Genomic DNA, 22,371 nt, shown 5'->3' with positions numbered 1-22,371 from the left:
GATTTGCTGGGTCTGAGCTTCTCAGGCTGGCTGTGCACTAAGATACTAATGATGCCTGCAGAGAAAATGCAGGATCGAGGAAGAGCTGAGTGTGCACGCTTGTGAGTGAGTGTGTATGCTTCAGTGCACACATGCACACAAAGTGTGAGATCAAAAATCTCCTTGAGGGCACAGTGGAGAGTTCATTCTCATCTTCAGTGGTGCCCAACACAGGGCCTGACAGGAAACACATTGAACGTGTGACTGAGGACACACACTGTCTCTAGAATTTCCTACCTGCCTGAGATTTCTGGATCTGTTTGCCTTCTCTTACATATTCCTATCAAGGTGCCACATTTGAGACTGAAGTTCAGAGTCCACCCACTTCCAAGGGGAAGAAGAGAGTTTTCTCACTTCAGTCTCAGGTGGAGGATAGTTACAGGCCTCTTAGGGTGCTCTACGCACACAATACCAAGGATTTCAGCATGACCTCTGCCTGCTACATCCTCCTCCCAGGGACTCCCCAGTATATTCTATTCTCTCTTATTATACAGATAGGCAAACTGAGGCCCAGAAAAGCTGTACCTCCTACCTGAAGCTACACGGCTCATAGCAGGCAGTTCCAAAGCCAGTGTGACACGATGTCCCTGTTCTTACTTCCATACCCAGAGTGGCCTGTTTCTGAAGAGGAACCCCCACCCCACCTCATCCCCAGCCCCTAACCCTCTGTCATAAACAACAAAAACATGAGCACGATGGTACCTCATCCCAGGGGGTTGCAAATGGGATTTACGAGGCCATTAATTACTTCCTCCTAATTAAATCAAAATTAAATGCGAGCAGAGGTAGGGTTTCCTTATTAAAGACAATTAAACGGACAGTGAGGCTATGCAAATAAAGCGAGTCTAGGATTTAAACAGAAAGCAAATCAAATAAAGAGCCTCCCCCGCCCCCCCCTCCACGAATGCAAGGGGTCTGTTCACGCAGGCACAACTCGTAAACCAAGAGTTCATCAATTTTCTTTAAATATTAGCAACTTAATTAAATCCACTCTCCTCCCTACTCTAATCCTGCTGTATATCTAAAATAGATCTCACCGCCCACAGGAGTTGGTCATAAGTGCTGACCCCATAATTCTGTCTTTTTTTTTTTTTTTAATGTAAAATCCTACAAAATCCACATTCGACTGACAGGAGCCTCGGGGGAAATTACAGTTCAGAAAGGGGATTAGTGAAAGTACCCAGATTTTATGGAAATGCTGGGAGGTTGCTTTGGGGGGGCATGTTTGAGAAGGCGAGAGGAGGTGGCCGGGAATGCCCACTGGGTAGTGCTGCACAGGGAGCAGCTACGGGGCCTCAGAGACAAGCTAACGACTGCAGGGCCTGGTGGTTCCTGTGGGTGCTGACAGGAGCCTGGCGGTGAGTGATGGAGAAGGCGGTTGTGAAATCGGCTACCTTGGGCACACGGGGTTCACTGCCTGCCTCTGTTGCTAAGCTACCTTTAGAATTCGACAAGGACTGATGCTCAGAGTGGCTCCCTGGGGTGGGGGGACCAGAAAGCAGTGATTTCACTGGAACTATGGAGAAGTCCTTTCTCCTGGCAGATCGAGGGGTGTGGCATGACGAGAACACACGTATGTGTGTGTGTGTGTGTGTGTGTGTGTGTGTGTGTGTGTGTGCACGCACGCGCGCACGCAAGCTCACATTCTCAAGATTGACAGCTTCCCTCCAGTGAGTGATGGGAAGCTAAGATGTGTTGGGACCGAACATGGGGTTTACTAGGACCTGGGTATCTGAATCTGGTTCCGGTCCGGTCCACTCACTGATCACTCACTGGTCTCACTCCATGAGAAGGCTCCAGGCAAGTGTTTCCAAGCTTCTCCTTGTTCCCTGCATAGTACCTTCAGGAGGTGGCCTTGGCAGCAGTGGGGCTGAGCTCTATGCAAAGGGCATGGAGGAGGCTGTCAATCCACAGAGTGATGGAGATCTGTCCAGTGGATGGGCCAGCACAGTGCTGTCTCACAGCGGATGCTTAACATGAATTCTAGACTTGAAGTGGTGTCTGGATACCTGGTGGCTTGCCTGATCCTTATCTGTGCTATCATTTGGTCTTGGCACAAATTTCTCCATCCCTGGGCCTCAGTTTCCCCCTTTTTACAATGAGAGGATTTATTAGGAGCCCCTTTTGACAACAAATTGTGGTTCAAGTTGACGGCATGAGGTTTACTCATGCTGTTGAGACCTCAAAGACTGGCCAGGCAAAGATCCAAGCAGCCAGTTAGTGGCTCCACTTCCTATTTAACTGACTCCATTTCCTGTTTTTAGAGCCTGAATGGCTGGCTGGGTGCCCCTTGCAGGGAATCCAGCTGTTGGGCCATTGACTACCTGGGCCAGTCACCCTATCTGGCTTTAAGCAGATGTTTGAGTCTCCTGGGGCCTCTTTGGGGACCTCAGGCAGGTCCAAGTTTTTGTCTAAGCCTTCTAGGTCTGGACCCTCAGCCTCGGGCTAGCCTTGTCTCCCTAGGCCATTAGAAACTACAACAGCTTGGTAAGGTGTTTGCCAAGCAGCATAAGGTTCTGAGCTTGATCCCAGAATTCGGATAAAAAGCCAGGCATGGTACCATGCTCTTGTAATCCCAGCCCAGGGGAAGCAGACATAGGAGGATCTCTGGGGCTCACTAGTCAGCCAGCCCAGGCTCCTTTGTGAGTTCTAGACCAGTGAAAGCCCCTGTAACAAAGGAGGCAGACAGTTTCAAAGTGTGACAGCCAAAGTCGTCCTCTGGCCTTCGTTTCTCTATCTACAAAAAGAGAAACGCTTTTTACCTTGCACATGAGCGATTAAATACTTTATATGGGAGTAATAAAGAGAAACCAAGACAAGCCCTGGGCTGAGTGCTTTGTGGGCTCTGTTTTCTTTCTTAATCAAGAAGCTGGACACATGGGCTCTAAGACCTTGTTTACGGATGAAGAGAGAGGTCTGGGTGTGTGTAAAGATTGGGGTTCAAAGCTATGTGGGGAGCAGGTTAGCCAGAATAAGTTTCCAGAGCTTGCATTCTTAGCTACCAGACCCCCAAGTACTTGCCCCTCCTCTGCTGGCCTGACAGGGAGTTGGCAGTCTCTGCTCTGCCACTAAGCTGCTAGGGCATCCTAAGCAAGGCCTGTGCCTGCCTGAGTGCCATCTGTTGGATCCCAGCTTTGCTCAGCCATGGGAACCTCCTTCGGCCCATGCGTGGAGGGTGGCAATTGAGCAGCAGGAACTCCTGTGTCAGGATCCAGTGTTTCCTACACACAAATCCATAGGTTTACATGCATTTTTCCTGTCACTGTCAGGGGCTAGTCTCTGAGCCTCAGATCTGTGCCGGCCAGATCTCAGGTTCAGGTAGCAAGCATATATGCGCTCTTGAGTTGGAGTCTCCACTGCCAACCAAAATGTGCTGGCAAGCTGATGGCCTGACCTGAACAAAACTCAGAGAACCAGCCCCAGGTACCACTTTCATCCTATGCTTCATCCATGACCATCTCTGCTTCACTGGCTCCACTTCTGGCCAATCTCCAAACAATCATGATCTCCAGGCTTCTGAGTCTGCATAGGTTGCAGCCTCCTTCCATCAGCTTGGTGGGCTCCTACTCCTACGCTAAAACCCAGCTCAGGGTTGTTTTTTTTTTCCCACCACGAAGCCAGCCAACAATCCCATTTAATTGGTGCCTACTGGCTTCCAGGGCTGGTTTGTGAAGATTTTTACACATCAGGGTGTGTTTGATGTGTAAAATCTTAGAGAGCGGTAGATAGCAAGAGTTGGATCATACATACTACTATGTCCCCAGTGGCACACCCAGGCCTCATGAGGAGCAGGGATGGAAAGGATGGACACCATCCTCACTTCCTTACAGCCCCAGAGCCCCAATCTTCAGCCAGGTTGAGGAGCATTTGCTCAGAGTTTGACAAGGTAGCTTTCAGTCATTTGTTTTTCTTTTACTCACTTATTCACAGAACAGTGTGTGACCATCATTGGCTCCAGACACGTGCACAGGGGTGTGTGTGTGTGTGTGTGTGTGTGTGTGTGTGTGTGTGTCCTAGCCTGGTGTAGTCAGGGAGGGCTTCTCTGAGGAAGCAGCGTTTGAATTAGATGTGTAGTGAGTGTCAGGTACCTGGTAGGAGGAGGAAGGAGCAGGGAGGAGAGGAGACAGCTTATGGAGGGGGCAACAGAAGGCGGGACACCAGGAGAGTGACAGTATGGCAGAGGCACAGCCACACAAGACCCCAGCTCTGCAGAGAGCAGGCTCAAATTCAGGTGTGACCCCAGGTAAGTTACTGAGGTCCAGGAAAGCGGTAAGGTACACGTGGTACGTTATCAGATCTGTGAACTTGCTGGATGCCCCACAGTACTGGGGCATGAGCTGGGCGCCCCCACTGCATCTAAAGTGGAAAGGTAGGGGGCTGTGGAGGCAGCATGGGGCAGGAGATAGCTAGAAGCAAGAGGGACTACCAATGGGTGTCCCCAGAGTTGGGGCTAGACAGTGGGCCCCACTTTACCTTGCCCACGTACAGGGGTTCTGTCCCTGTGTACTCCTCGACCACGAAGAATTGGTTCCACACCCAGCCACGCTTGACTCGGCCTGGGCCCAGCTGGTTGTCCTGCTGAGTCCCCGGTGACGAGGAGGATGGGCCAGGGGTGCTTGCGGCCCACAGGTGCCCCAGGAGCGGTAGTAGCAGCAGCAGCAGCAGTACAGGCGGTAGAGCAGCCCCTGCCCGGAGCACCCCTTCGGGCTGTGGCCTCATTCTTGGCAGCGCGGGCCAGGCCCCGGAGCATGGACGGGAGGCACCGCAGCGGTGCTGCGTCACATGGTGACCTGAGCCCCGGGGATGCTGGGCTGGACTGGGAGGGGGCGCGGCCGCACCCGGGCATGGACACCTGGTCCTGGCCGGCGCCCCCTTCACTGAGGCCCCTGGTCCAGTCAACAGGTAGCACAGATGCTGCTCCTGAGTAGGGCTTGTGCCATGGTCTCTGTGTCCAGACGATGTGGTCAGTGGGGGCAAAAGGATCTTGAAGTTCTTCTGGGACTAAACGTCATCCAGATCCATTGGGAACCTGTGGGACAAAGGAGGAAACATGGGAGAGGGTTCTGTCTGAGGGCAGGCAGCAATCATAGTCACTGGTCTTGCTGTAACTAACTAAACACCTGGGTATCTAGCTCTTGTAAGAACAGACGTGATAGAGACATTGATGGCTCACCAGCTAGTAGGCCAGCCTGCCCCCAAGCTCTAGTCTTTTCCTAAGACCCCTGCTCCCCATTCCTCAACCCCTCCAGCGGCTGGTCCAGCCCGCAGGCCCCCAATCAGACTCAATGGTGGCCTGCCTCAGTTTCTTGTTGCTGAGTTCTCTAGCACAGTGGGATCCTCTGGAATCCCCACAGAGGCGGCTTCTAGAAGGGCCTCCCTTGAGCCGGAAGCTCCAGGCCTCCAGAGCACAGCTTGGGGCTGTTCCTTAGTTCTCCCCAGCAGCAGAAGACCGGGGGAAGCCTGTCGGCAGCTGCCACCTCCATAGCCCTTGTGGGAAGGCATTCCTAGAGTCCTGGAGGGTCTTACTTGGAGCACTCCAGTGACTCTGGGTAGACACATCCCCTGAGCTGGTGTCTCCACTCCCCTGCTCAGCCTTCCCATCTCCTTCCCCCGCCCCCAGGCTGGCTGTAGATCCATCATCTAGCCTTCCCTCTGATTCTGCTCTCAGCAAGGGAGGATCTGAGACACTCACGCCTACTGGAGCCATAATGAGGAATAACGGCCTAATGTGGGTGTTTGTGGGACGGCCAGGCTTCCACCAGGAATTTCAGGTACAGTTCAGCTCCATTCAAGAACTTCCTTCTATTGGCCTCAGCTCTGAGCCAGGCTGAGTCTAGCTGCTAGGAACCAAGGTAGATAAGCCCATAGTCCAGTGTTGCAGGAGAAAAGAGCAACCCTCAACACGAGGGGCATGCAGCCAGTGTTGGGAGAAGACAGACAGAAGACCGAGGGGTGCGAATGTTTGGGAGGGAGAGCAATCAGGGCAACTCCCTGGAGGAAGAGGCCCCTGAGCAGCTGGGAAGGAAGAGGTGGTGTTCTGAGTGCAGGCTAGCTTAGAAGAGGTACAGTAACAGTGTGGAGGGCGTGGCTGGGCAGAGGGTAGGGGTGGGACCCATCTAATGGTTGGGATGGGAAATGTGAACCACCTCCTTTGAACAGTACTGCAATGGAGAGTCTCCTGCTGTCATGTGACATGAACCGCAACCCTGGGAGCCGGGGCTCTGCCTCCCGCTGCGGTGACAGATGTGACTCCCAGGTTCTCAGTGCTGGGGTCTCCAGGGTGAGTTGAAGGTTTGAAGATGATAGCCCTAGGTGAACAGTTACAGTGCACAGGAACACAGGGGACAGGCTGTGACATGCTGTCCCCTCTAGGCTCTGCCCAGATCTAACCCAGATCTTGGCCCTGCGGCTCCTCTGCAAGCAGCTCCCTCCATAGACCCCACCCACCCATTCTGCGCCCTGTGTCTGACTTGTACCACCCAGGTGTCCCTGCTGTCTCTGCTATGCTATTGCCTTGGGGAACCTGGCTCCGATTCCTCCTCGCATGATGGCCTGGCTGGTCGTAATGAGGCTGGAGTTATGGGTGAGGAGGGGGTGCCCTCCAAAGATTTCATTTCCTGGAGCTTATGAGTTCCCTGCAACTGCCTGCCTCGGGAACTGTTCCCCTGGCTCCAACAGGCAGTTGCAGGGCTGCATGGTGCTGCAGCAATGTGTGGGGGGGGGGGGCAGGGGTGTGTGGTGTTGGGGATTGGAGATTACAGGGAGGCTGGGGCCACTTGGTGGGTGTGAGCCAGGGCAAGCTCTCCCAGGGCTTATAGGCACTGGGCTGCCACTGGCTCTGTCTCCTCCTTCTTTCATTTCTTTGTTTATAACACCTCCCATAACCGGAAGCAGCACCCTGGGAGTCAATCACTCATTCATTCATCAAGCAGTACTGTCGAACGCAATCTAGGAGACAGAAAAGAATCTCATTCATTCATTCTCTCACTCATTCAGTACACTTTTAACATCTGTGTGAGGCAGCAGGATGGAACCAGTTACTAGGAGAGAGAAACACGGTTTCTGGTTTTCCTTTACCCTTTCCATAAATAATTACCAGCACTGCCCTGATACCAGCTCCCTTGTGGGGCGCTGGGAACACAGCGATAAGCAGAGTCCAGGCCTTCAGGGAGCTGACCTTCAGGTATGTGGGGAGGGAGTAGAGCGTAAAGGACTCATTCCACAGCATCATTTCAAGTACTAAGAGTAGGGATGGAAAGAAGGCAAAACATGGCAGAAAGGCTGGAAGGAGTGGAGAATTATGGGTAGGGATGGGGGTGGGGTCTCAGAGGAGTGACTGAGAATGGCTGAGACTAGAAGGATAAGGGGAAGCCAGACAGAGCCGCGATATGTGCAAAGGTCCTGAGGCTGGAGCGAGCAGAGGTTCACCTGAAGCCCAGTTGCTAGGGGGTTTTGTGTATGTGGAATTGGGCGTGAGGTGGGGGTGTGCACTTGGTGGGGCCCTGCTGAAGCATGCACTCAAACTCCTACTTCAGAGTTGAGTTCCAAAGCAGTACCTGAAAGTTGCACAGGACTGCCCAGGCCAGAGCAAACCTTGAACCTGGGACTTGGACTCTCCTTGGTACAAAGGGAGTGGGATAGGGTACCCCCTCCAGGGGGATGAAGCCCCCACTGGGTGCACATGGCAGGAGGAAGCTGACCCTTTGTGCACGCTCACCCCAGGACCCTGCCTTCCATCCTCCCTTCCTCTGACCTGGGTCTTTGTACCTCAGCCTCCAGGCCCTCCCTCCAGCAACTGGCCAGCTTCCCTGGCTGCCTGCCAGCTCCTTGCACTCAGCACAGCCTGCCAGTACTGCAGCAGCCAGACCCCCTCCTTCCTCCCCTGTTTCAGCTTTGCCCACGGGCCCCCACAGGACCCCGCCCTGGCATTCTGTCTGACCAGGAGGACAGCAGTGGAGGTCCAAGGCTACATCCCACCCTCTTTGACTCTGGGTGAGCCTCTGGGCATGTTGGTGGCCTTCCCTTGGCCATGGAGCTCAACTTTCTGCACGGAAGCTGTTTAATCCCAAGTGAGATTAAGAAACTGAGTCCTGGCCAGGCTCAGTGGATGCTGGCCTTGCCTTACCTGCTCTTCAGCCTGGCTTGTGCAGCACATTCATCCATTCAGGGTGCATGCACATACACACCGTTTCACACTGGGCACCTTCATATGTCACAAAGGCCTTGAGACTCTGCTAGTCACTGATCTGGACTCAGCAGAGATAAGCAGACACTTGCTTTGTGAAGAGGAAAGGCAGGCATGAGCAATGGACATGTCTGACACGGTTTGGTTTTGGTTTTGAGGGCCACTGTGGGGGTGTTGGGAACTTAAAGCAGGGCTTGGGTCATTGTGAAGAATTAATAAAGATCTTGAGACTGGGATCAGTTCCTTAGCAGATGGTGTAAGCGGGCGACCCCTAAATCCTTGTTTCTTGCTTGCTCTTTCAGCCGTCACAGCACCCTTATCATATCCTTGGACTTCCCAACCTCTAGGACCATGGATGGAAACAAACAGTTGTGAGGTTTTTTGTTTGTTTGTTTTGAGACATGTCTCATCATGTAGCTCTGGCTAGCCAGGAACTCATTATGTAGACCACGCTGGCCTCAAACTAACAGATCTACCAGTCTCTGTCTCTTGAGTGCTGGGATCAAAGTCATGCACCACTGTGCCTGTCTACCTCTTTTATTTATAACTTATTCAGTCTCCAATATTCTGTTTTAATAACAGGAAACTGTATTAGATGATGGTCAAGTGTTACAGAGAAAACAAGGCAGGGGGACAGGGCTGGGGGAGTATTTATGCATTCATGTCATCCATCCATCTACTGATCTGTCATCTATCAACTTATCAATCATTTTCAATGATAATTTGTACAGAGTGGCTGGGGAAGGCGTTGCCATTAGGGTGCTATTTGAAAAGAGATCTGTTCAGTCAGAGAGGGGATGCCATAAAACTGCAGTGAGTATGCTGGCCGGAGGCAGGGAGGCAAGAACCCAGGCCCTGGAGACCAAGCATGTTGGAAGACAGAGACTATCAGGAGCCTGGTGTGGTAACATGGGTAGCAGGTGGGGACGGAGAGTATGGAGGTAGGGGTGTCAAAACTGTAGGATCTCTCCAGTTTTTACTGGGAGATGGGACCCTAGGGAGGTTTGAGCACAAGAGTATGGCTAACACACACTGACACAGACACACACGTGTGCACATGTGCAGAGTCGTGACAGCCAGGAGAGTGTAAGCGGGTGCTGAGAAGTATGGCTTGACAGTGGGAGGTATTGACAGGTCTGAAAGGGGGTGCATGTGGCCTGACCACGGCATAGTGAGGTTTCCTCTGGTGGAGCTGAAGAGACTGTGAGGAGAGAGGGTAGAGACTCATGATGCCACCTCACAGTCGCATCTGGATGCTGCGTGTCAGCACGTTGGTTGGACAGCTGGCAGCCTATGGAAAGCAGCGCTGTGCTGTGTTGCACCAGGTCAGGTGCCCAGGGCTGAGCTCCAGCTGTAGGGCAAGCTTGACTTTCAAACAAGGAATTCAGGTGAGATTCAAGGAGCAGGCAGCATAGCTAGAGAGGAGGGACCAGCAAAGGTCCAAAGGGGTTGTGGTCTGCCTCTGGGTTGCCGTAGGGAAACCACTGTCCAAAGGGGAGAGCTGTCCATCCATCCATCCATCCATCCATCCATCCATCCTTACATTCACCATTTAGCCAGTGAGCCATTCATTCATTCATCTACTCATTTAACTATTCACCCATCCACTCATCCATCCAATCTATCTATCCAGTTACCCACTCATCCATCCATCCATCCATTCATCGATTCAGCCATCTGTACATTAATCATCTATCTATCCACCCTTCCCCAAACCTTCCAAACACCCCCTAACAAGCCAGACAGGGAGCTCAAGATTCCTGGAATGATGGTGACATAAAGACACACTCCTTCCCTTAAGAAGTCCCCATCTGGGTGCTAGAGCACTCTCCCAGCATTTTCCTTGCACTGGGGAAATGTACCGCTTCCCATTTATCTCTTCAGCAGTATGTACTGAGTGTTGACTGTGAGCCAAGCCCTGTGGGTTAGACGCCCCGGGATGAGCGGCAGAGAGCATTTAGAAGAAATAAAAAGCAAGACCAGCAAAGCATGGAGATCAGGCCACGGGGAGCAGAGGATTCAGGCGTGGGTGGGAGGGGAGGCAAGAAGGAGAGAGAGAGAGAGAGAGAGAGAGAGAGAGAGAGAGAGAGAGAGAGAGAGAGAGACTGGGCAGAGGAGCCTGAGGACAGGAGCAGGGGCTGTGGACATGCCAGCCTGGCTGGGGTTTGTGGTGATTAAAAAGGGTGATGAGGAGTAAAAAGCCATGGCTGGCTGGGAAGCACTGGCTTGACCTCTGTCCTGTCTTGTTTCTGTTTCTTTCAACACCCACTCTTACAGGGGCCTTGTGTGCGCAGCCTCTGCTCCGTGAGCAGTGACTAGTGTACACCAGTAAGAGCCCCCTTCCTCCTCCCAACCAGTAATTGGTTTACGGAGTGTCCTATAACACAATTCTGGTCAATAAAATATAAAGGGCTATCTTCTGGGAAGCTTCTTGGAAAATACTTCTATTGGTAAAAGGGGATGCCTTAAGGAGAAAGTTTTTGTTTTCTGAGTGTGTGAGTAGGTGATGACTGGAGCCACAGCAGCCATTTTGGAATGGTAAAGAGAGCTATTCCAAGAAAGTTCTCCTAAGAAAAGATGGAGAAATTAGTGTCCAGTGGTATTGTGGAACCACTACGTTAACCTGCCCTGGTTTCAGATCAGGTCTAGTGCTTGCTTCCTCTAGATTCTCATTCTCCCTTCCCCAGAACACCCTGAGATTGGTCTAGCTGTGCCTACATCTTAGACTCGCTGTCCATTGTGAGGACAAGCTTCTAAGCACCAGAGACCACACTCATTTCCAGAGTGAAGCACACATCGAGGCCTGGGAGGGACTCAGGAGAGGCTTGCTCCAGAGTTCCGCCACTGCCTGGGAGAAGGTGACCTTCCCTAGCACACAAGAACCCTGACTGGACTGTCCTCAGCTCTGCCTATACGCTGGGCATAACCACTGCTACTATGCTATTTCTGTACATCCGCACTCTGCCGTAGTGGCCAGCACGTCCTGTCTGAATTCCTCAGTACCCTGGCACTGCCACTGCCAAGGCAAGGGTGCCAGCTCTCCTTTGTCATCTGGCTGTCTCCCTGGGGACAGACAAGGGCTTTTCCTGTCTGACGTTTGTCTCTCAGTCGATGATTCTCCCAGGAGCCAGGAGAGGTCTGGGCACGGTGACTTCCAGACAGGACAAAGTAGAAGAGAGACTTCATGGTGCAGCCTGGGGCTTGTCACATCAGAATGCTCTTCCAGACTCCAGCTCATCTCCCAGCCCCGGCAGAGGGGTAGGATCAAACCCTTAAGCACCCCTGGAGCCACACGGCCAGGCTGGGGCCTGACTTCTGGCTGTCGCTGGACTTTGAGGGGCCTGGGTAACCCCACTGTTTCTCCGAGCCTCACTGTTCTTCTCTGGAACTGGGGGTGGCTGTGCTGACCTTAGGCGGACAAGGTTGGATGTTGAGGTTGATGCTGGAGAGAAAGCTGGTGTTGAGCAGCAGTGTTGGCAGGCCAGCAACACCCGTCTCTGTCACCTGCTGACCTTCTCTTGGACCCCTATTACACAACCAAGTCTCCCGGCTGGAAAAGAGGCTTGGAGAGACTGTCCAGACATACGTGTCCATACACTTACTCATTAATTCGCTCATACCCTGTGTGAACAATTGCTAGCCAGGCCCACATGTGACGGATGTTGGGGGGTCCTGTGCCAAGGAGAGTGGAGACAGACTTTGATTGACACAGTGGAAGACAGCGGCCTGAGCCCTAGGGAGGGGCTGGTGTTTGGGGCAGTGGGATGCAGGGTAGGGTTGGTCACTCATTCATTCCCTTGTTCCTTCCCCTGGCACTGCAGGCTCTCTGGTGTCCTCTCTCCATGCCCTCCTGACTCCCAGGCCTGCCAGTGGGCGCTTTGCCTGGCAGGCTGGCACCTGTCTGCCCTATCCAAGTCCTAAGGGCACCATGCCTGCTGGATCCTGGACCTGGAGCACATTGTGTCCAGCTGCAGCCTGCTCCCTGGGGGACATTATTTCCACTAGCTTAGTTCTCATCCTTGGGGAGGATGGGTCCCAGTGCCCTCGGCAGGAGCAGTGAGGCATGGAAGGTGCTGGGCCAGCCATCCTGTGCCTGCCTCCCTCTCAGAACCCCAGGTAGAAGGCAATGTAGTGCTGTAAACAAGAAGCCAGCTGGTGCAGCCCCCAGTAAGCTTGCTAGACATGGAGCATGAGCTTGGGCAGCGCTAGATACATTGTTGCCAGAGTAGGGTCGCATCCCCAGCACTGGTGCTGCTGTGGGGTCAGGGTCTTCTCAGCTTGGAAGCCAGATGTACCCATTGAGGAAAGGTGGGAGACAGGGAGGTGGGATCAGAAGTGGATCCTTCACCTTCCCACACAATATACCCTCACATGTCCAAAGGCCGCCCAAGGTCACCTCATCTAAGCGGAGCATGCTCCGGGCCACCATCAGTGAGTTCAGAACCTTCCTGGCCCCTTTCTGTGGAGTTAAGCTGGGTTCATCTGTCTCCATGTAGGTTATAGGCTTTGTCTGCTCCTTGGGAGGTGGCCACTGCTCTTTCAGGTAAAGAAACTGAAGCACAGAGAGGTCGTGTGACTTGCCCGGGTCACACCCAGACTTGCTTTGGAGCCTAGATTTGAACTCTGATCTGTTGCATCTGAAGCTCAGACTGTTTGCCATTACACATGTGGCCACCCCCTCAGGACCCAAACTTACATTCTCTACACATCATCACTGCCTGGTGCCCATCTCTAGGTACAGATATGCTGGCTATGCTCTGGATCTGAAATTCCTGCTAGGTGCTCACACATGGAAGGCTCCAACCCCGGTGAGGAGGTGGCCAGAGGTGAGGGCCTTGGGGATGATTGGACCATGAATGCTCTGACCCCATTAGTGACCAACCATTGCTAGACTAACTCAGTGGCGCTGTGGGGAAAAGGCAGGTCATTGGGTCTTTGCAGGACATTGTTACGGAATATTTGTGTACACTATAAAGATGTGTCTCTCCTAAAGCACCTTCTGATTGGTTTAATAAAGAGTGTGCAGCCAATAGCTAGGCAGGAAAGGATAGGCAGAATTTCCGGGAAAGAGAGAGGAAGAGGAGAGGAAATCTAGGTGTGTGGAGATGCCAGGAGCTGCAGAGCGAGTCGAACATACAGTACAGAGGAGAGGTGGCCAAGGCATGAGGCAAAAACTTAGATTAATAAATACAAGTTAATTAAGTTATAAGAGCTAGTTGGGGAAAAGCCTAAGCTAAGGCCAAGCTTTCATAGTTAATAATAAATCTCCATGTTACTGGGGAGCTGGTGATCCCACAAAGGAAAGTCTGACTACATTTGAGAAAGCTTGCTACAGGACAGACTTTCCTTCTGTCTCCCTGGTTGTTTCCTGCTCACTGCATAGTGAGCAGCTTTGGTTCACCACCCTTTCCCTGCTCTGACACTCTGAACCAGTCTACCATGCCAAAAAAGCCTTTGACACTCTGAGGCAGACCTTTGCTCCTGAAAGCAGACCCGACCAAGTGTTCCATCACGGCAGCAGGATGCACTGACCAATAGCAGCTAACCTGACATTGCTGTTTAGGAAGCTCATGTGCTATGGGATGGTCCTTCTGTATGTGAATATGTATTTCTCTCATTGGTTGATAATAAAGCTGTTTTGGCCTATGGCAAGACAGGATAAGGTTAGGTGGAAGAATCAATCTAGAACTCAGAGGAAGAGGGGAGGGGTTGAGGCAGACGCTGAGCCACCCAAGAAGCAGGATGCTGGAGGACCTGTAAGCCACAGACCATGTGGCAATAAACAGATGAATAGGAATGAGTTCATTTGAATGTAGGAGCTAGTTAATAACAAGCCTGAGCCATCGGCCAAACATTTATATTAATATAAGCCTCTGTGTGATAATTTGGGGAGCAGCTGCTGGGTATTTGGGCGTGCTGGTGGGACAGAAACTCCCCTCCAGCTACACTCATGCCTCGGGGCCTTTGTTCCTGTCTCTAAGGCTGGGCGTGCCCTTCCATCTTGCCCAGGGAGACTGTCTCTCAATCAATTCCTCTGTTTCCTCCTAGTCTAGGGAGTTCACAGTCTCCTGAGGCCAGGGCTCAGGAACTGGCTTTATCTGGGTTTCAGCACTGGCTTGCTGGCTGTGGGGACTTCAGAGGCTGTCCTCTACCCCTCATTCCCACTTTATTGCAGGGCTCCAGACATTTGAGGGCTTGAGAAAGAGGGCATGCTGCATGGTTGCATGGTCCAGGGTAAGAAGGACAGGAAAGGCTGTTGCTGCTCAACCTCCTTCCCCAGACTGCAGGGCTGCAGTCTCCTTTCCCTCTGCCCCTTCCATTTATGGACTCATGAAATATTAACTGAGCAGCTACTACATGCCAAACCCCTATCAGAGGCTGAGAAGTCTGTTGAGTTGGATCTGTGTCCCATGACTGCCTCCCATCCTGTGTATGTACATGCATGCACTTACTCATGTACTAATTACACACACACACACACACACACACACACACACACACACGCACGCACACACACAATTCCCAATTGGGTTAACCTCTGTATAGATAAAACACAGGCACACCCACATACATACAAGGAACACAACCTCACGGTGGGTGGGCGAACTGGTTAGAGAATGGTCCCCTGGAAAGGCACAACTCTCTGGGGCCGTGAGATGCCCTCAGGGACAGCCTAAAGAACATTCCAGGCCAAGGTGGTGAGCTGAAAGGTCATGGCCAGGTTGCAATAAAAATTAACTATCCTAATTTGATGAGGTGATGCAGACCTATAATCCTAGTGTGTGGAAGGTGGAGGCAGGAGGTTAGGGAGTTCAAGGTCATCCTCAGTTACTTAGTGAGTTTGGGGATAACCAGGGCTAAGACAGAAGACTCTGTCTTAAAAAAAAGTAACTAGCCACAGTGTAGAGGCGATACAGGGCTTGGGATTTGGGCTGGAGAGCCAGGAGGTGGGAAATCGTCCTGCGTAGAGGGACGTGAGTGAGCTTGTGTTTAAAGAGGCAGCTGTGGCTGTGAGTTGAGGAACAAGGTGGAAGGCAGAGGTGGAGTCTGGGGAAGACAGCGGTGGTGGTTCAGACCTGGGAGGCCGCTGTGGGTTGAGAAAAACTGACAGCTCTGAAATATTTAGGAAGCAGAGCAGAGCAGACTCCATGATGGATTGACCTGAGGGGAGGTGGGAGGAGGCAGCCGGAGGACGGCTTCCTGGTTTTATTTTTCTGTTTTCGCTGACATTTATTGATCACCTACTAAGAGCCAGGCACATCCTGCACCTCACAAGCACCACCTTCTCTGTTCCTCATGTGACCCCATAAACTCAGTCACCGTCCTCACGGCCTCCTCTCCATCTGGGAAGGAGGCTATGGGAACCAGGACCTGGGGAAACAACCTCCGCAGGTCATGGCTGCAGAAAAGGAAAATGAGCAGTCAGGCAGCATGAGTCAGTGTAGATTATGCTGGGCCACATTCATGGAGCCTCTCTTTCATGCCAGGCACAGAGTCACCCAATTAGCTAATAATAAGAGGTGACAGCTGAACGCAGGACAGGCCACATCCGCCCTCTCTCTGCATTCTCTAAACAGCTCTCTTTCAAATTTCTATTACAGAAAGGAGGGCCAGTGGCTCAGAGAGGCTGAGGACTTGCTCAAGGTCATACAGTTAGTTAGTGGTAGAGCTGGAATTCCCATAGGCTGTGGCCTGCAAAGATGGATAAAGATGGGCAAGAGAGGGTGCTACAGTGGCTGCTGGGAAGGGCACACGTGACTTTGGACCATACACTTCTCTGACAGTGACTTACCCAAGCCTGTGTCCAGACTCCACATCAGCCAGGAGCTCTGTGGGTATGGAGCTGTACACAGGCATGCACAGGCATGCACTTCCTGGGGCTGGCTGCTGCTCACCTGCCAGGGCCAGCGTATTTACCCTCTGTCCCAGGTGTTGGGGTTATACCTGCCTCATGCCCCGCCCCCGCCCTGCCCACATGCGGTGCCGCAGGCAGAGCCTCGCTGTACATCATGTTGACAGTAGAAATTACATCCCGGCTGCTGTTTTACACCGCGCCCTGTCAGAACTCACCGCAGCCCAGTGATCAGGACAAATTGAATACCATCCTGGCCGTGTCAATATTTATTCCATTTTACAAACGTGGCTGGATGGGGGGCAGGGACCCGCTGAGGTGCCAGCCACAAAGCCCCAGGAGGCTGTCCCCCCTCACAGTGGATCACCAGCTCCCTTTTCTCTCTCCCTCCCCGTCCCCTCCTTCTGGATTTTCCATAATCGGTTAAAATTGGATTTCAGTCTCGATGCTGAAAACGGCTCAAATCATTAACACATGCTGTAACTAATAATTACAAAATGGAAAAATGGATTCCCCCCTTCGATCAAAACTCTGCAAGTCACCCCCTCCCCAGAAGCCCTGCCCTCTGTCCTCTGAGACCTAGCAACAGGTTCCCCTGCCCTGCCTTTGAGAATAGCCCTTTGATTTGCTTGTCTGGTACCACGTCGCCGAGCATTCCTGCACAGTTGGCTGTCTTGTTGTTTTACACTCTTTTGAGCTCCTACTGTATACACTCTTTTGAGCTCCTACTGTATACACTCTTTTGAGCTCCTACTGTATACACTCTCTGGGTCTTTCCCTCTACATTGCTCTGATCTTTTTCACTCTTGTACAGTGCATCCTCTCCCTGCTCCGGCCCTCTGAGGTTTCCCTGTCTTCCTGCTCTCCCTTCCGGCTTGCCTATTCCTCCCCCACACACACACCTTTTTCTCTTCCCCTGTCTTGCTTCCTTGGTTGTCTGTACCCTGTCTGTGCCCTGTCTGCTACTCTGAGGGCTCTGCACACTCTTACTGAGCATACACTTGGTCCCAGCTCCTCCCTGCTACTAGGGTCCTGACTGCTCCTCTTGGGTGCTCTCTCCTTTCCTCAGCTGCTGGAGTAGTGTAGCTACAATCAGAGCAGGGTCCCCAGGACACAGAGAGGTCCCTGTCCAAGAAGCTTCACTCCGCGATGAACTTGTCTCCCAGACTGCAAGAGAACTGAGAGACCTGAAGGACCCTGCAGCCAAATTCAGAGGGGAGCTGGGCGTGCGGACAGGAGCCTGGCCCTCCTGCCTCGGCTCTGCCATTCAAGGTCTCAACCACTGTCCGAAGTGGACCTTGCATGGAGTCTCACCAAGCCAAGGCAAAGGAGAGGTGTAAGCGGAGGGGGACCAGGAGTCATGGAGGGAGCACCTGGATACCCCAGGGGTTCATGTGACACATTCCTGTCAGCCTGCTCCCCCCCTTCAGAGGCTGCGTAATGAGGCTCATAGTCAGGGTAGTTAATTTTTACTGTAACCCAAGCCGATGACATTAAGGCGTGTGTGCCTTTGCGGTATGGTATAGGAGAACCCTGGCCAGGAAGGTGGGGTAGATGGGACTGGAGCTTGGCTCTGATACCGCCATGCTGGGTGACCTTGGACCAGTCTCTGCCTTCTCTGGACTTTTTACAATAGAAGGTCGTAATTGGTTCCCAGGATTTATCTCAGGACCATGGTGGTAACATATTGAGATCTTATTCGGAATCCAGGTCCCCACCTTGCCCTGGAGCATCTTATATGGTGACTGTGACAATCACATTATTAAAGGACACAGAGTACTTCCAGAATTTTCCACAGGCTAAGAAGACATGAACATTGGATAGATTCAAAGTAAAAGCGTGTACCTTCTGCCTACTGGGCTGAGCCCTCCACAGGGTTTCTGGTGCTATCTAAGTCACCAGGGAGTTGATGGTCACTTCTAGAAACTGGGGCACAGAGAGGTGGAGTCACTTGACTAGGGTGACAGCTAGCCAGGAAGCGGGGAAGCCAGGACCTGGGGGAGGAAGTCTGGTCACACAACCTGGCTGCTCTGGGAAGGTTCTGTAGCAGCTCTTGGCACAGAGCAGCCAGCCCTGGGCAGGGAACGGGGCATCAAGTACCCATTGCATGTGTGACTCTGAACCAAGGGTACATGCTCCAGCTTCCTCCGGTAACCAGGGCAAGTGCTTACTGTTGATTCATCTGCTTTCTTATTTTTTGTGTGTACATGCTTATCTGTACACACGTATGGATGTATGCATGGGGGTGCACATGCGTGTGTGCGTCTGTGTGTGTGCATGCACGCTCGAGTGCACATAGAGGCCAGAGCTTGATGTCCAGTGTCATCCTTAACTGCCTTTTCTACTTTATTCTTTTAGCTTTCCTTTTATGTGTGTGGCTGTTTTGCTCATACATGTGTCTGTGTACCACATGGTGCCTGTGGAGGACAGAAGAGAGCATGGCATCTCTTAGAACTAGGGTTAGATGGTGGTGATCTGTCATGTGGGTGATGGGAACTCAACCTGGGGCCTCTGCAAGAGCAGCCAGTGCTCTTAACTGCTGAGCCCTTGCTCCAGCATCTTAATTCTTTTGAGACAGGGTCTCTCAGAAAAACTGGAGACTGGGGATTGACTAGAGTGCTTGGCCATTAAGCCCCAGAGATGCTCTTGTCTCTGCTTTCCCAGTGCTGGGACTGCATACATACACCACTGTGCCTGGTCTTTCCTGTGGGTGCTGGAGAGTCAAAGAATGGCAGGTCCTCAGAGCTGTGTGGCAAGTGCTGCTAAGCCATCTCCTTGGCCCTTTAGTTATTATTATTATTTTTTGAGATGGTATCTCTATAGACCAGGCTGGCCTCAAACTCACAATCTAGAAAAAAATTACCTTCAACTTCTGATCCTCCTGCCTCTGCCTCTGCCTCCCAGTGCTGGGATCATAGGCAAGAGTCACCATGCCTAATTTACTATTATGGTTTTGGGAACTGGCACACAATTTGACAGGCATTTGTCTCTAGTTACTAAGGTGTGGGATGAAGGGCTGTGCCCAACACTCTAGTGTGGGCCCAGTTCCTGAGCCAGAATTTAGCTCCCCAGCCCACTTTCTCTACACCTTTGCTCTGTCCCAGCCTGGACTGCACCCCTAACCCTCTGGGACTCACTCTTCCATTCTGCAAAGTGGCAGAGCTGGATGAGGGAGCTGGTAGTCACAAACCCAGATTCTGTGGCTACCTTTCCTCCGTGGGACAGTATTCCCATCTGTAAAAGAAGTTTCCACAGTCCTACCCCACTACACACACACACACACACACACACACACACACACACACGCACACACACACACACACAAGATGGGGTCAGGTGCCTGAAAAGGGGCCCTGAGGTTGAGCCAACTGTGTGCCAGTTGATAACAGCAGGTCCCGTGGAGGCCTCTGGGGGTCTGATGCCAGGCCAGGCCTGGCTTCTGATACTGCCAAACACTGAGTGGCCCACCCCACAAACAGCCTGGGGTCAGATGTTCATTGTGGCTGCAGCATTTCCCCATCAAGGCCTCAGTACCCACTGTCTGCAGCTGTGACTCATGGCGTATTCCACCGAATCAAATCTGCCACAAACCCAGGACCTGACCTCAGCTCTAGAGACAACGACAGCAGGCACAACGCAGCCTGAGCCGGGGCTTAGCCAGCCAGGCCCTACCAGTAGCAGAGGAGGGAGCCCCAGGCCTGCAGTCTGCTGAGCTCACAGCAGGATCAGCGCCCCAGATCTCTCTCAAAGCCAGGCCGCCACCACTGGCCTCGCGGCTCATCTCCGGCAGCTCCCTGAGGTCCCTGCGATTATGCCACTGAACATTCCGCTTTCATCTTGTCAACCTCGCAGTAAATTACAGGCCCGGGGAGGCGTGGGTCTCCTCCTTAAACAAGATTCAATTCCACTTAGCTGCCCCCCTTCCCGCCCCCCACGTGGCTTCCCCCCCAGCCTGCTCAGGATTTATAGCCTTTCCTTGCAGGCAGCTGGTAACCATGGCAGGCTCCTTGGGGAGGCTGCAGGCTGGTGCCTCTGCAGCCCCAGGCTTCAGTCGGGCCACCCGCCTCCTCAGCAGGGAGAGGAAAGGCTAGGAGTGTGGGCTTCTAGAAACTTAGGGTTGGGATAGGAGCAACTAGCCACAATGAATACTTTTTTTTTTTTTTTTTTACCCCAGTCTTCCCCAGCACAACGGTGCACACAGACACCATCGCTGACCCACTGTGCCGCCGGCCAGCGTGTCCTGTCTTCCTGTTCACTATTGGCATAGATGCCACCCTTGTCCCCAGTACATTAATGAACACCTGGGCATTGGACTGTGAGGTCCACTTAGAAAAGCAGTTGGCTCTGGGGCTGCAGTTGCTGTATTGGGGCACCAGTCTCTGGGGCTGCAGTTGGTGTAGGGGGCACTGGTCTCTGGGACTGCAGTTGGTGTATGGGGCACTCGTCTCTGGGACTGCAGTTGGTGTATGGGGCACTCGTCTCTTACCAGAACTAGTTACTGCAGTCTTAGGTCAGGCCAGCCATTGTAGATCCCTCCGCCCCCCATTCCTTCAGTGACTAGATCACTCCCTTGGCGATGAGAGCGTTTTCCCTAATGATTAGCACAGGCACCTAATGAGGGATCAGGCTCAGCTGCCCCTTGCTGACACTATTTCGGCATCAAGGCCCTCTGCCTTCCGGCTAAGCACTGCCTTGTTCAATCTAGGTCTTTCCCACTTGGTTCCAGGGGCTTCTCCATCTCGCCTCACTGTCCCTACCCCTCACCCTCACCCCTCCCTTTCACTGCAGCCCAGAATATCAGAATTGGAAACCTATCACCGCTCTCACTTTCCCGACAGAGAGGCTCAGGGTGAGGTGACCATGGGTTCGGATCTGCCAACGAAGAGCCTCCGAAAACCTGCCATCCATTGGCTTGACACCACTGCTCCGAGCATCTTACGTGATAAGCCGCTTAATTCTCACACAGAACCCTGAGGCAGTTCCTGCTCCTATGGCCGTAGATATGAAGCACACAGAGGTCAAATGACTTAGCCAAGGTCACAACAGTCTGGTGTTCGAGCCAGGCTTCTACCTGGGGCTCCACAGTCCATGCCACTCTGCCCCGCATGCCAGGGAGAGGCAAGAATGGATGCCATGCCAGAAAACGTGGTCCATCTCTTTTCTCCTGGGGCCTGGTCTGAGTCAGCGAGACTCTGCCCACGAGGGGCTGTCCCCTCCCATCCACGCTCTTGGGGACTTTCAGGATTATAACTTTCTATTCTAAGCAGCTCTGGACCTGTGGAGGGCAGGGCCAGGATCCAGTCCGTCTCAATCCAGCCTGCTCACATACAAGTTCCTGTGGGCTTCTGAATGAGTTGACCTTTGAACTGTCATGGAAGATTATGTAGGAGCTCAGTGTAGAGAGCTGTGGGAAGGAAGCACAGCAGAGAACATAGCTTGTGTGAACTCTTGGGGAGGATGTATCAGCCCAGGGAAGGCTGAGGGGGAGATAAGGCTAGACTGAGCACCTCGGTTTCATCATAGAACTGGGAACTCTCTCATTGACCTGCATGTGTCCCAAACAGACAAGAAAAGGGCACGGAGATGGGGGGACAGGGGGTGCTACTACCAGGTGTCATGGCTGCAGGGTGGATGCCTGGGGCTGCAGGATGCAATCCAGTTGGGCCCAGTGGTCCTCCAGACTGTGAGCCAGGTCCCATCTGGGGTGACAGATAGACAATGCCAGTGCCAGGCCTGAGGGGTGTTCCTTCATTTCCTCCCCTGACAAGCGATGAAACTGGCAGATAAGGATTCTTCTCCTCTAATCTCCCAGCTCAGGCTGGAACAGGAAAGCAAGCCGAGCCTGGCACTCCGTTCACGGCTTAATCCTCTTCTTCCTGCGTTTAAAGCTGTGGATGGCAGTCACGGGTGTTGGTAGCCATCTCCAGAGGATGCTGTTGATGGCAAGCCAATTCACACACAGGGCTGCTTGAGATGCTTGGGGAGCCCCCAAATCTGCTCACTGCTATAGAGAAGGCAGGAACAGGGCTGGTGGGATCGGTGTGGGAGTCACACCTGGGCTGTGCTGGGCCCCAGCTTTGTTCCTGCCAACTGTGTGACTTAAGAAAAGTCACTTCCCCTCTCTGAGCTTCTGTGTTCTTCTATGTAAAATGGGGAAAGTAAATCCTCCAAGACTTTCTTCTTTTAAAGCTTGAGTAGACAGCGAATACAAAAGTAATTCTCTGGAAAGTCAAGTGCCGGAACCAGGTGGGCTGTGATTATTGTTTTCCACAGGCGAGAGAGTATCAGTCTGAGA

General features: G+C 52.6%; 2 protein-coding genes across 2 annotated transcripts in view; both read right to left on the bottom strand.

The window, feature by feature from the left end:
* The window catches only part of Cdh22 (cadherin 22), a 64,669-nt gene extending 59,843 nt beyond the window's left edge, over positions 1-4,826 (bottom strand). The window contains exon 1 of the mRNA XM_036184312.1: positions 4,513-4,826. Coding sequence (XP_036040205.1) covers positions 4,513-4,758 — 246 coding nt within the window. The 5' untranslated portion in view covers positions 4,759-4,826. The remainder of the gene's footprint in view (positions 1-4,512) is intronic.
* Positions 4,827-4,889: 63 nt separating this feature from the next.
* Positions 4,890-22,371, bottom strand: part of LOC118581912 (immunity-related GTPase family Q protein-like) — a 72,546-nt gene continuing 55,064 nt past the window's right edge. Inside the window, exon 4 of the mRNA XM_036184311.1 lies at positions 4,890-5,068. Within this exon, the coding sequence (XP_036040204.1) occupies positions 5,004-5,068 (65 nt within the window). The 3' untranslated portion in view covers positions 4,890-5,003. The remainder of the gene's footprint in view (positions 5,069-22,371) is intronic.

Source organism: Onychomys torridus, chromosome 4, assembly GCF_903995425.1.
Source record: "Onychomys torridus chromosome 4, mOncTor1.1, whole genome shotgun sequence".
Classification (NCBI taxonomy): Eukaryota; Metazoa; Chordata; class Mammalia; order Rodentia; family Cricetidae; genus Onychomys; species Onychomys torridus.
Note: the sequence above shows the minus strand (reverse complement) of the source record. Positions and strands in the feature narration are given on the sequence as shown.